Here is a 14,631-nt window from a genome sequence, read left to right on the forward strand (position 1 = left end):
AGCCTGGAGGGCCAAGGACAGGCACTGGGACCACCAGGCAGGGAACCTGGGCACCAAGCGGGTTTGCAGCCGCCGCCCCCCCTTACAGCATACTGTAGAGCGTCTGATGACAAGAGCTCTGGTCTCTTCCTGGGTTACCCACAGCTCGATGGGCCCTGGGAGGTTTAGAAACCAGGAGGTGGGACCTAGCTGAAGCAAGTGGGTCTTCAAGGCACCTGCCTTTGGGGACTCGACCTTGGCCCCAACCCCTCCTCCCCCACCCTGCTTCCAGCCCCTGTGATGAGCAGCTGGCTTCAGCACACCCTCTGCCACCAAGCACTGCCACTACAGCCCAAGGCCTGGGGCTGCAGGGCTATGGACCAAAGCCTCCAGAACCACGAGCCAAGATGAACCTCTCCTCCTTCAAGCTGCTGCTCTCAGGTGCTTGGTCCCAGCAACACACGGCCGACTCACACACAACCTAAGGAAACAGGGAGCTCAGGCCACAAGTCGTCTGGGAAAGCCAAGGGTCCGACCTCTTGAATGGGACAGACAGCTTCAGGTCTCACAGCTGGCTGCACCACTCAACCTGGGACTCCCCATGGCCCTGATGCCAGCAGAGCATGGCCAGAGCTCCCTGAAGCAGGGATGCACACAGCAGGACGACATCAAAGCCTGGACGGGCTCTGACATGTGGCTTCTCCAGAAGAAACACAGGCGGGTCAGATTCGCTTGTGCAAGGTCTGAGGAGCGGCCAGAGGCCAAGGGAAGGCACTAAAATCCCTTCCAGACCTTCAGCCACTCAGACCAGCAAGCAGAGCTCTCTGCCAGGTGGCAGGTCTAAGGAGGCCTCCCGCACCCTGCACAACCCTCAGGTCTGAAGACCTGGTCGTGCACCACAGGCCAGGCGAGCCTGGAGTGAGAAACCACCAGTGCACCCCGTGGTTCCTGTGGTGCTACCCACTCACAAGAGACACCCCTCGGCCAAAAAGAGGGTGCTGGGGGCGCCAGTAAGGTCTCAATCCTCAAAGGCCAGCAAACATTCCCTGGTCAGAGCCAAGGGTCAGCTTGGATGATTGGGCAGAGCAGAGATGCCACTGATGCTGGCCTTGGGTACAAGTTCCACCCACCACAAAGCTCATCACCCCCTGAGGGGTAGACTGTCTGCCCACTCAGGGCCCAGCTGCTGTGTGATGCACCGTGTGCTGGGGACAGGCGGTGTCTGTGACGACTGTTTGGCCCTGAACAAGCCAGAGCTGGTACAAACACCACTGCCAAGAAAATTCTGTGTTCCCCACACAAGAATGACACATGCTGACAAAAGCTAGCAAGACCAGCAGAGCCGTGACTGCCGGCAGAGTGGGTGCGCCTGCTCAGGGAGCCGAGAGAGCCAGGCAAGGTGTCTTGGCCACCACCACACGACAGCACAGACCCTGCTCCCTGCCCCCTGCCCCCTGCCCCGTGTTCAGGCTGGAGGGAGCAAAGAGGGCAGCAGCTGAGCCTAGGCGAGTCCTGAGGAAAAGCAGCTGTGACCAGGAGTTCAGAGCCAGCTGTCCACTGGGCCCACAAAGCAATCCTAAGTGCGTCCACGGGCTATCCTCAGAGCCCTGTTCTCACTGCAGCCACTCCCTGCAGCCCACTTGGCCTTCCAAGAAACGTAGGTCCCACTCACAGAGGGGCAGGATATGAGACAGCCAGGGGACGGGAGGCACAGTCACACTTGGGGAGGAGAGGAGGGGCTGAGTCCCCTGCGTAGCCAGTTCATGGACTTGACACTCACCAAAACCCCCAGTACCCGCAAACTGACTTGAGAGCGTCCCCTGGGGCGGGCTCGGCCGGAGTGGAGCAGAGGCGGCCGAGGCTCCTTACGGAAGGGCACTCCAGGCTGACTGGGGGCTCTGCCCAGGCAGCGAGTTCCAGTCTGGGGACTTCGGCATCTGTGCTTTCTCCCACCCAGGCTCAGCCCTTGATGTAGCCTCCAGCTTCTCCCTCCTCCAAGCTCACCTGGCCATGCGGAACTGTGCCTGCTCAACAGCTACTCTGAGGGCTGCCCCATGGGCAGCAGGATGCTGCCTGACTTGTCCCTTACACCCCACACCAACCTGTCCTGGAGCCTCACAGGTCCCCCACCTGAATGACACTCAGGCCCCCAAAAGCCCCCAGCATCCGCTCCACGTGCTCCTCCCAGGCCTGCCCATGGTAACATCTTGACCGCCCGATGCTGCGGCTCATCACTGAAGGGCACTGCAGCCAGACTGAAGGTCCACCCAGGCAGGCAGGAGCAGCAGCGGCCCAGAAGCCAGTGAGACATACCCAGTGCCAAAAACTTCAGGCAACGTAAGGGGCCTCGTTTCCCGTTGATTACGTGCTTGAAGAATACTACTTTGGTACACTGAGCTAAACAAACATTACTAAAATTATTATGCCCGTTGTTACTTTCTGCTTAACATGAGTGCTAGGAAATTCTGAGTTCCTTCATGACCTTACGGTCATTGCTTGTGTGGTATTCCCAGAGCTGCTCCAGAGGCTGGGGGCCAGGTATGAGCCACATCCATGTTCAGATGGAAGGCCCTACCTAACATCACTGGCTCCAGCCTAGGAGACCACCTGGTGGTCCCCGACACACCGAGCATGACCCCCATGCCATGCTGATCTCCAGAGGGCTCCCTAGCAGGTGTGGGTCTGCGATCCCCAACCTAAGCACACCTAACCAGGCCCAGCACCTGTGTGGTTCTCATACTCTCCCACTTTCCAGAAGTACCAGGGGGCAGCCAGCTTCTCTCCTGTCCCAGTCTGGGGAGACTGGGGGGTCCCAGAACCAGACCACATGCTCCTCCTCACTTCATGCAGTCATCTCTGAATCAGGGATGTCTCAGTTCCCAGTGGACCCTCTGCTCTGTCCCCAGCCTGTGCTCCCTGGGCCTGGAGCCCTCACCATGGAACTGGAAACACACACGCGTGCGCGCGCACACGTACACACACGCACACACGCATGCAAGGGGCCTCCATCCTGCTTCCCAGTGAGGAGCACCAACTTCAAAGACAAAACTGGTTCTGCACTTCCAGAGCTGAAATGTCTCTTGTTTCAGCAATTCTGCCTCTGGAAAGTATCCTAAGGGAGGCGCTAAGGGTGGTCCTGGGCTAGCAGCCCACTCCCACTGCCTGTGCAGGCCACACGCTGGGCAGCAACTGCGGCGGCTCTGGCGAGTTGGTCGGGTACAAAAGGCAGTCCTGTCGCCCAGCAGAGGAGGGAAGTGGGAAAAGCACCCAAGGCACTCTCCACAAGGGGGTCTGTACAATCATGGCCAGAAAGGCCAGGCCCAAACCTCGTCCCCCACAGCCTTCCCATGTCCATGAGCTGTCATGAACATCCTTGACAGACACTCCACTGTCACCCAGGCCCTGAGGCTGTGACCTCCAGACTCCATAGCCTCTAAGGGCCCCGTGCCTCCTGGTGGAAGGGCTGCCCCATCCTCCCCTCCAGCCACACTTCACCATTTACAGTCACCTAGCCTAGGAGCTTCTGTGAACACCCTTGGCCTGCCCCAGAGGCCACTCCAGGACACTGGGGGCCATGTCCTGTCTTCGTACCCACCCACCACTAAGATGACAATAAATGAGGTACAGTCCACGAGCCACCCAGGCAGTACCAGGCCCAGAAGGCGTGTCCCCTGGGGCTGTCTGTCCTGGGTGCTGACTCTCCTCCACACGCCTCTGACTCCACCAAGCACAGGCCGCAGTTCCCTCCCTGGGGTGTGGGCAACACTGGAACCTTTCTGGGATTCGGAAAACACTGGGTGTTCCCACCGGATTCTGAAGGCACTTCTCCACCCCCACAGAATTCCCAGGCCTGCCCTCCTTCAAGCTGCGGAACGTCCTGCATTTCACAATGATGACCCTTGATGAGGGTCTTCCACACACTCGGCTGGGCCCTCGAACCTTCGGCACTGCTCTTCAGAGACCCACAGGAGAAGCTGAAGATCCCACTGAGCTTCTGACTGACCCTCTGCCCTCTTTTCTCCACCCTCCACTAGGGTCCCCACAGTTCCTCCACCCACCAAGGAGGCGCAGCCTCTATCCTCAGAGGAGTCAGCCACACAGCCAGCAGGAGGGTGACCAGCAATGGTCATGAGCCGGCCAGTGGTGCGTGCTGGCCCCAGCCTGGCAGGCTGTGCACACTCTGGCTCTGAAGCCCACAACCAGAGAAGGAGCCAGTCCGTGTGACCATAACCGCCACGGACCAACACCCTGCCTGAGACGCTCCTGGCTGCGCACACACCTGCAGCCCCAGACCACCTTCATCTAAGTGCTCCACTGCAGCCCATCCTCATGTTGATGACCTTGCATATCCTCTGAAGACAGTGACTAACACACAGTTCCCAACCAGGCAGTAGCCATCTCGTCCTCTTCATTCCCCTGCCTCAGGGGCAGCTGCACACATGGGGCGTCCACTCATCTTAAACCTTCAAACCAGGCTCCATCAAAACTGCTGTTGTCAGGGTTGCCGAGAGCCCAGCCTGCAGACCCCAGCACCTCGTCCTTAGTGCAGCTGAGGACAGCTGGGCACTCCACCCACCCACTAAGGTCCAGAGCACTCTCTCTCTACAGTGGCCTCTGCCAGGCAGAGCCACTTCCCACACACAACCCCCACACCAGGCCCTGTTCTCAGTGCTGGAGACACACCCGCTCATCTTGTCTGCACACCCATGCAACAGAAGGGGACCACAAAGGCCCCGAGAGTGGAGCAACAGAGCCACACAGCCAGCACTACTCCTTCCACTCTGCTGGCTGAGGCCTGTCAAGTGAACAGGGACTTCCATCCCACAATGAAAAGACCCAAACTTAAAGGGCTACCACTTTCACACATCCAAGAATAAAGCTTAAACCATAAATCAACAGCCAGGAACTAACACATGGCAATATTATTTAGAAGACCAGCTGGGCACAGTGGCATATACTTGATGTTAGCTACTTGGGAGGTTGAGGCAGGAGGATCCCAAGTTCAAGGTCAACCTCAGTGATTTAATGAGATACTGCTGCAAAGTAAAAAATAAAAAGGGCTAGGGATGTGGCTCAGTGGTACAGCCCCACTGGACCCAATCCCCAGTCCTGAGGGATTAAAAAAAAAAAAAAAGAATTCATTTTCATGAGGAATTTCACACCAAAGAGTTAGTGTCTTTTCTGATCCCCCAAACACTGACCCCATCTATCCAGGGAAAAGCAGGCACAGGAAGAGGCACCAGTACAACTCCCTTCTCTGCTCACCAAGCCCCTGGGGGGCCTCTCAGGTCCCCACAGAGCTGGAGGCATGCTCCTGCTCCTCTTGGAGAGCAATGACAAGGCTGTGTCAGGCCTGAAATTTTGCTCAATGAGAGGAGCCAGTGGCCACCCACGGCACTGGGTCCTGACCAGTAAATGGGCAGCTTCCACATCCCATCAGTCCTCTCAACCAGCACCACCTGGGGGAAGTCTCGTGCTCGGGCCCTGGCCACAACAGTGTGGGTTCAGCCCTGGGGCCACAGCAGCATGCCTGCCAGGAGCGGGCAAGAAAGAGTCAGGGACCTGCCCACCAACACTCACCTGGTCGGTGCAAAGTGGCTGAGAAGCTCCCAGAGGGTCTGGCCTGAACAGAAAGTGTCCTGCAACCGGGAGCCATCATCAAGCTGCAGAGCAATTCGAACCTGGAAGGGCAGGACGTGAGAAGTCAACTAGCAAGAAGAGCAGCTATCCCAACAAACCTCACTCGAATCCCAGGGAACAGGCAGAAGGCACCCACCTGGGGAGCACTGCTGCCACTCTGTACACCCTGGAGACACCAGTGGTTCAGGGGCCCTTAAGGGTCGCACCAGCACATGTACGTGCACAGGTGTGCAGGCCCCACAGGAAGAATCCCTCATGGAAATGCCCCTGGTGCCAGAGGCACCCTCAGGTCACACTCCATTCACCTGGTGCAGCATCACCAGAGGCCCCGAGTCAAACTGCCCCTGACAACCCCAGAACCCTGAGACAGTACCTGATGTGTGTTGCCAAGTTTCCAGAAATGTGTTACATGGCAAAATGTAACTGACACATGTCATTTTATGAATTTTTGTTCACAACTGAGCACACTACTTTTCCAAATCTTTTTTGGGGACTGGTAATTGATCACCCTGGAGCACTGAACCCCAAGCCACATCCCCAACCCTTTTTATTTTTGAGATAGGGTCTCACTAAGTTTGCTTAGGGCCTCTCAAAGTTGCTGAGACTGGCTTTGGACCTGTGATCCTCCTGCCCCAGCCTCCTAGGCCTCTGGGATTACAGGCGTGCGCCACTGTACCTGGCCCATATCTACTGTTAATAACTGTGTCCCCATTCAGGAGCACAGGCTATGACCCAAACGGAGGCATTCTTTCTGGTCCCTCTGAAAAGCGAAGCAATAGATCCCCTGGTGCACAAAGCCTGGGTGTGGACCTGAGCTCCACCCTCAGACCACACACCGTGGCCCGGGCTTCCACATCTGCGAGTCCAGCTGCCCTGCTGTTCTCGCCATGGGATTCTTTCTTCAAGTGCACATTTACATCAGACCCCAGTAACACAGAGGAGGGGCTCCCTGCATGACAGGGTGCCTGGGCCTCCCACTCACCCCACCTACCTGAGGAACCCTGAGGGAAGCCAGGCTCCCTCCCACGCAGCAGAGAGGACCGCAGCAGCAACCAAAGACCAGTATTGGGCTCAGTCCCAGCCCACTGAATCCTGGTCGGCACAATCCAGCCACGGCCTTGGGGAGCTACCGACACCCCAGGGCAGAGCCTCCTGGTCTGATGAGAAAGCACTTTCCCACCACGCAGGGAAAACACAATCACAGGAGAAAAGGCCTGGGCAGCGGCTGGTCAAGAGGACAGCCATCACCCTTGCTGGCGTTTTCATCTGCAACAGAGGCTACCTTCCAAACCCTAACAACCTGGACCCGAAGGACTGTGGTGAGCAGCTCGGGGCCAGCAAGCCCTGCTAGAGAAGGACGGCAAGGCCTAAGCTCTGCAGCTGCTGGCCGAGGCGTGCAGCAGCTGCTGGGGGTCCACCTGGCTCCTCAGGTTCTATATCTTTATGACTCTGTGACCAGACACGTCAGCCTGGTGGGCAAACATTACTGACAGGCTGAGATCGACATGGCATCAAAAAGGAAAAAAGAAAGATAGAAGACCATGACTGGCTTCCAGTCAAACCAGGTAGAATACATTGCTCCAGCCTGACCGAAGAAGGCCCCCGACTCCCTTCTACTCTTCCAGCCCTTCTGGGCTCACAGCCCAAACAAGAGCCAGGCAAGCAGCCCCCACCTCACAGCCGGCCACATACCTACCATTTTCTCTGGCCCCTCACGGCTCCGGGACACAGGCACCATCTCCAGTTTGGCATTATTGGGCAGGTTGGCAAATCTCCACTGGAGAGAGAGGTCCAGCACAGTCCTCTGGAACCTATGGAAAGAGACCAAAGCCACTTGCTGCCCTGCAGACCACACTCGTCCTGACTCCATCCAAACTGCAGGGCAGCTACCCACTGAGCAGGCCCCATGGCCACAAGAGCAAAAAGTTACAACCTGCAAAGAGGCAGGTCCCCAACCACAGGGAGCTCAGGAAGGAAACAGAAGTATAGCACTGACTCAGCCTGAAAGCCTGGGAGACAGGGAGAGGAGCAGGAAACTGGCATTATGAACCTCTGGACCCAGAGGCCTATAGACCCTCAAGAAATAAACACATGGGGGCTGGGACTGTGGCTCATCGGAGGAGCGCTCGCCTAGCATAGGCGGGCCCCAGGTTCAATTCTCAGCACCACATAGAAATAAAAGGCATTGTGTTGTGTCCATCTACACCAAAAAAAAAAAAAAAAAACATATTCCACCAGTGGAAAGTCTCCCCCTACCACTCCTGCTTCCTCCCATCCTCCAAGGGGGCCACACCCAGGAGACAAACAGAGGAGGCAGAGATTCTAGAGAAACCACACCAGGAATGGGCCAACCCAACATCCTCAAGGTAAACTCAGGGCAAGAGCAGACAGTAAAGCTACAGCCTCCCACCTGCAGCAGCAGTCATTTCTCTGCCATCTCCTGGGGGTCAGCTGTGAACCAGGGCCTGGAGGTCTTAGAGCCTCCTAGCCAGCAAAAAATACCATAAATCCCTGGGAAAACAAGGTGAGGCTGAAAACTTCTCTGAGCCCTAGCAGGGAGGGTCAGAGGTATTCCAAAGGCCCAGACAATACGGCTTCTCTCAAAAGCACCAGGGACCAAAAGCCCTGGTGAGTCAGTAGAGATGGCATCCAAGGAAAGCAGAAACAGGCAGCAGCCCTGAGCCCATCTGGGATCAGCCTTCAAGAGCCTGCCCCTTCCAGAAAGCATGGCCTCACATAGTCACAACTAGTGTGCCTTCTGATGAGGAGCTCAGACAAGGAGCCAGCAGGCAGCCCAGGCCAGGCGAAGGCAGAGCCAGGACCTCAGTGCAAGGCTCCTGACACCCAGCTCAAAACACCTTGGCCACAGACCCACAAGGAACTCAACACCTGCCCTAGGAAGAGAAGAATGACAGGCACTGGAGGAGCTCACCATGCTGCCTTTGTCAGGGGTGGGCAGGGCAGGAGCCACCCGCCTGGGAGCCTTCCCAACCTAACCCTTCTCATGCCAACTCCCACAGGTCCCAGGACCCGTGTGGAAGCAAGAACCACTGGTCCACCCCACACTCTGTGACAGACCACACACACCTGAGAAAAGTTCCTGCTCATCCATCTTAAAAAACAAAGTTACTGGCTCCAATTTAAAAAGAGACATGTGGCGGGGAGGGAGAGAAGGGAGGGGGCATAGGGGTTGAAAAAACAGTGGAATGCGATGGTCATCATTACCCTAAGTACGCGTATGAAAACACGAAGATGTGACCCTACTTTGTGTACAACCGGAGATATGAAAAATTGTGCTTTATATGTGTAATACGAATTGTAGTACATTCTGCTGTCATATATAACAAATTAAAATTTTAAAGATTTTAAAAATAAAAAAATAAATAAAAAGAGATATGGATCAGAGGAAATCAATGGGAGAACAAGTAAGAGAACTATTGTCACTCAGAAGTCAGACACTGGGCTCTATTTTAATTAAAGTTTAGAGGAAAACTACAGAACTAGGGAGAGAAATTCATGTGAAATTTGAATACAGAGAGTGGTCAGCACAACTTCAAATGCAAAACATTAGAAACAACTGCTCAAGGTTTTCTGGATTTCTAGCAGTTTACAAAGCCCAAAGGCATTTGGAAAAAATGAAATGAGGCAACACTGATAGTGTCTTGAACATGGCTAGCAGACTGGAAACTGCCAAATAAATATCTAATGTAAGACAGGACAGCAAGTCCAAAGAGAATCAAGAGCAGTGGGCAGAAAGGAGCCTCACTCACCCAGGAGAGGGATGGCAGTGCTTTGTAAACCATCACAGTTAGTGATGACAGGAAGACAGGAGGAAAGCTAATACAGTGTTGCAGTGGAGCTCACTCAAACTATACTCATTAACTGGGCATGATGGCCCACACCTGTAATCCCAGCAGCTTGGGAGGCTGAGGCAGGAGAATGATAGGTTCAAAGCCAGCCTCAGCAGCTTAGCAAGGCTGTAAGCAACTTAGTGACCCGCAGCCAGCTTGCCCTCAAATAAGAAATTAAAAGGGCTGGGGATGTGGCTCAGTGGTTAAGTGCCCTTCAGTTCAATCTGTGGTACCAAGAAAAGAAAAATCATATTCATTGGCTCCAACCAGATACCATCATACGGATGGCAGCCAACAGAGTGGAGCAACACTCTGTGACAGGATGCTCAGAAATGACCCACTAGTTGAAGCATGTGTCCTGGGATTCTCAGACAGACACAACAGGAGGGACATGACAGGCTGACACCACCCAATGATAACTCTTGAGAAACTCCTCCCTGGAAAGCCCATGAGCTGTGTGGACAAAGCTGAGGCAGGCTCCTGCCCTCTGCTCAACCATCAGGACAATACTGCCAGGACCTATCTTTAAGATGTAAAGCTTCCCCGGCAAGACAGAAACCCATACCTCACCAGCACAAGTGTCCTGACACCCCTAGGCCTCAGACCCCTGGAGGATCTTGTGGATCTCCTCAGAACTGTGCAGGGAACTCCAGGACTAGGATCTGCCATAGCTGCCAGGCTCCACCCCGTTTACAGAATTTCTTCCCAGGACCACTTTGTCTTCAGACCCCTGCCAGAAACTTATACAACCAAATGCACTAAAGCCCTCTGTAGGTTGAATGTAGGCCCACAAAAGACACATCAATGTCCTAACCCCACAACATGTGAATGTGACCTTATTTGGTAGAAGGGTCTTTGCAGATGTACTTAAGGATTTGAATAAGATCATCCAGGATTACCCGGTGGGCCCTAAACCCAATGACAAGTATCCTTCTAATGCAGAGAGAAGCCATGTGAAGGCAGAGGCAGAGAATAATACAGCCACAAGACAAGTACCTGGGCCTGCAGAAGCTAAGCTGGAAGAGGAGAGAAAGGACTCTCCCCCAGGACATGCAGAGAACAGCTCTGTCACACCTTGAATTTGGACTTTCAGGTACCAGAAAAGGCAAATATACTTCTGTAGCTTGAGGCCACCCAAGGGGACTCTTCCAAGCCAGAGACAGTACATGTTGGGGGCATGGAAGCAGATAAGACTGGGACCCCACAGCTAAGCCCAAGCACACTCACTTCAGATCGTATTCACTGGGGTTGAAGTCCTGCCGCCGACAGGTGTCCTCCAGAACCTGGGAGATTAAAGGACAGTGAACCTCTATTGTTGGCCAGGGCACCTGCCCAGAAAGGCAGACACATCTGTCTGTGCAGAGCCAGCTGCTTGGCTGTCCCGACAAAACCAGGTGTAAGGCCACTGGATCAGCAGCTCAAAGCCCTGTGCAACTAACCCACAAATCCTGTCCACTCACCCCTCTTCTAACTAGGGACCTCCACCACCTGCCTTATTTCCTCAGCTCTTGTGGACGCGGTCTATTCATGCTCTGGGCGCTCTGGTCCTCACTCCACAGATATCTTTGTATCACATGCCCTGAGATTGTCTCTCCCAAAGAATAAAGTTCAAACTATTCATTTCTGCCCGCTGCTCAAACCTGCCCAGAGACAGACTGCCCTGGGCCTAAGAGCCTTTGAAAACCTGCTCCCAGACCCTCGCCCCTCTTCCCCAGGAGCCAGATCAAAAGGGTCACTCCTGTAGGTCCTGGGGCCCGGCAGCCAGAATTCCCACTTCTGAACTTTGCGTCCCCCACTCCACCCGACCCCGTGGTCTCCTGCCACAGACACCAGTTGCAGGTCCTTTGACCCTCACTGTCCCCTACAACAGGGGCTCAATGAACACTTTTAAGTTGAAATCATTCGAGGTCACAAGCAGCGCCCAGCAAAAGCGCAGTGCGTGACTCAGCAAGTCGCTTCCGGACACGAAAGCCGGCCCGTCCAAGGTCCGGGAGGATGAGGGGGACAGGGATGGCCCCCTGCCCAACGCCCCGGAAGGCTGGGCTCAAGTGTGCGCCGCCGTGGCCTCTAGGCCCTCGAGGAGACTCGCGACGCGACCACCCGCCTGCGCAGGGCGCCGCCTCCCTCCGAGACCTCCGAGACCCCGGAGCCCGCGCCGCGGACCTCCAGGAGGGCGGGGCGCCGCGCGGGAGGCGACCATTGGCCGCCGCGGGCCCCGCCCCGGGCCCCGCCCCGGCGCTCCCGGGCCGCCGCAGAGACCCCCGCCCGCCCCGGGCCGCCGGCCGCACCTGCAGCAGCACGGTACTCGGCGTCACCTTCACCGTGTGGCGCCGCCCGTTCGGGGCCAGCACCGACACCGCGGAGCCCCCGCCGCCCGCCGGGGCCGCCATCTTCCGCTCACGTGACCCGCAGCCGGCTCGCCCTGAAACAACTTTATCGGCAACAGCCGCGACGCACAGCCACGGGGCCGCGGGGGCGGGGCCAGCGCCGGGTCCCGCCCCGGCCGCCAGGCCCCGCCCCCGCGCGGTCAGAACCACGTGCCGGCCGCTGCGGTCCGGGTGTGCCGCCGGCCGCGGCCCGGGAACAAGGCCACCGCCAGGGCTCGTAGGCTTGCGGTGCGCTCCAACGGGCGCCGCGTGGGACCGGACGGTCAGCCCGCCCCAGTGAGAACAGCGAGGCCCGGGGTCCCGCCAACCCCGCAGCCATGCCCACGCCGCTGGTCCTCAGTGCCCAGCTCTCCTGTGACCCCACCCCTCCAGCCCCTGGACAGAGCCTCCCATTCGTCTACCCATAAAGTAATGGGCAAGCATCCCTGCGTCGGCTCTCCTCACTGACCGAGCGCCTGGCCTTCTCTTGTCCTCCTCATCTTGGTGGCTGGAGGAGACAGTGAGATACCTGTGGAGTGTTGTAGAGACCTCTGTAAAGGGGGCTGGGCGTGTGGCTCCCGCGGCAGCGCGCTCGCCTGGCATGCGCTGGGTTACCCTCAGCACCACAAAAAGATGTTTTTTTGCCCACCAAAAGCTAAGAAATAAATTTTTTAAAAAAAAGAAAGATCTCTGTAAAGCTGCGAATAGAGAAGTGGGGACATGTCCCAGAACCCTTGAGTGAGCCACACTCCTAACTTCATGCCTAGAGGACTTCCCCTAGCCAAGCCCTTTGCTGAGCAGAGGCTTTTCAGGGGACATGCTGCAACACCCTGGTGGCCTCAGCCATCCAAGCTGAAGGCTGCTAGCTTCCATATTTTGGGGGAACTGCCTTCACTCTCCAGCCACAGGCTGCTAGTCATAACCACCATTGCACAGGTGTCCCCCAAGCCCTGAGCTTGGCAAAGCTCTAAATTCTGTCCTGGACTTTTGCTGTCCCCAGCACAGCTGCCTGATGCTGGTCACACCAGATATCGGCTTAACTGCCTCTCCTGGGCGCGCGTGCTGTGATGCTCTGGTAAACAGGATCATCTGTGTCACAGACCCATGATAAACATGGACGCCTGTGTAGAAGTGGGGAGATGGGAAAGCCTAGGTGAAGGGACAGCCTACACACTCCGCTACCTGGAACCTTCCCCGAGCCACACACGGTGCCCTGGGGAAACTGGGTGGGTTTGTCCCCACCCTCAAGCAAGACAAACAGAAGTCCCAGATCTCTTGATGGCCTGCAATCCAAGCCACACTGTCAAAAGAATCTGAGCCTATTTTCTTTCAACATACCACAGTTGGGAACCTGCAGCTAAAAACTTGGGGCAGCAAAGTGGCACGGATGAAGCCAACATATTCTTCATGTAATAAATAAGCCAGGTGTGAGTAGCTCTTTGGGACCATCAATATCATATTTTCCCCACAACCATTTACCCAACAATTTTAGCATCAGTTGATAAATGGAGCCCTTACATTTATAGCTGCAAAATTATGATTTTCCAAGTTAATCATTCCTCCTACATTTAGCAGTCAATTGTTCTTCAAAAAGAAAAGTTTTCCTCTTTTAAAAATGTTCTTAAGCACTAAAATGAAAATTCGATATTCTTTCTTTTTTAATTTGTTCATTATTTTTTAGTTGTAGAGGGACACAATACTTTTATTTATTTTTATGTGGTGCTGAGGATCAAACCCAGGGCCTCACATGCACTAGACAAGTGCTCCACCACTGAGTTATAACCATAACTCCTCATTATTCTTTTTTTTAATATTTATTTTTAGTTTTGATTGGATACAATGCCTTTATTTTTATTTACTTATTTTTGTGTGATGCTTAGGATTGAACCCAGAACCTTGCATGTACTAGCCGGGCGCTCTACTGCTGAGCCACAACCTCAGCCCCTCATTATTCTTTATGATGTTTAAATTGGTCCAAATGTAGACAGTGAGACTGACTTCCTTCATTCTGTTTCCTGCCCTCCTTTTTTGGGGGAGGGTTTTTTTTTGGGGGGGGGTTGGGGATTGAACCCCAGGGTGCTTAACTATTGAGCCACATCCCCAGCCTTTTTAAATTTTTTTTTAATTGTAGTTGGATAGTTATATATAGATGGACACAATACCTTTTTTTTTTTTTTAAAGAGAGAGTGAGAGAGAGAATTTTTTTAATGTTTATTTTTTAGTTTTCGGCAGACACAACATCTTTGCTTGTATGTGGTGCTGAGGATCGAACCCGGACCGCACGCATGCCAGGCGAGCACGCTACCACTTGAGCCACATCCCCAGCCCGACACAATACCTTTATTTTACTTATTTTCATGTGGTGCTAAGGATCGAACTCAGTGCCTCACACATGCTAGGCAAACGCTCAGCCACTGAGTCACAACCACAGCCCCCAGCCCTTTTTTATATTTTATTTTATTATTTTTTTAATATTTATTTTTGGTTTTCAGTGGACACAACATCTTTTATTTTTATTTTATTTTTATGTGGCGGTGAGGATCGAACCTGGGTCCCGCCCATGCTAGGCGAGCGCTGTACTGCTAAGCCACAATCCCAGTCCATATTTTATTATTTTTAAATATTTTTTTAATTGTAGATGGACACAATATCTTTATTTATTTATTTTTATGCGGAGCAGAGGATTGAACCCACGGCATCACACATGCGAGGCAGGCATGCTACCACTGAGCTACAGCCCCAGCCCCCCCTTTTTATATTTTATTTAGAGACAGGGTCTCACTAAATCACTGAGG

General features: G+C 54.5%; 1 protein-coding gene across 5 annotated transcripts in view; it reads right to left on the reverse strand.

Moving 5' to 3' along the window:
• The window catches only part of Aspscr1 (ASPSCR1 tether for SLC2A4, UBX domain containing), a 36,631-nt gene extending 24,719 nt beyond the window's left edge, over positions 1-11,912 (reverse strand). For 2 of the 5 annotated variants that reach the window (XR_006855895.2, XR_006855894.2), the window contains exons 1-4: positions 11,759-11,912; positions 10,698-10,753; positions 7,316-7,430; positions 5,560-5,660 (exon numbers count right to left, since the gene is read on the reverse strand). Coding sequence is in view for 3 of the 5 variants with exons in the window: in XM_046463232.2 (XP_046319188.1) it covers positions 5,560-5,660; positions 7,316-7,430; positions 10,698-10,753; positions 11,759-11,860 (374 nt within the window). In the remaining 2 variants the exon portion in view is untranslated. Of the gene's footprint in view, positions 1-5,559; positions 5,661-7,315; positions 7,431-10,697; positions 10,754-11,574; positions 11,625-11,758 lie in introns of those variants that run through there. The other 3 variants (XM_046463232.2, XM_046463233.2, XM_058585237.1) reach the window with 3 other exon arrangements.
• Between the last annotated feature and the right edge of the window lie 2,719 nt (positions 11,913-14,631).

This window comes from Marmota monax, unplaced genomic scaffold, assembly GCF_021218885.2.
Source record: "Marmota monax isolate L192 unplaced genomic scaffold, Marmota_monax_Labrador192_F-V1.1 WCK01_AAM20220418_F8-fsc00220, whole genome shotgun sequence".
Classification (NCBI taxonomy): Eukaryota; Metazoa; Chordata; class Mammalia; order Rodentia; family Sciuridae; genus Marmota; species Marmota monax.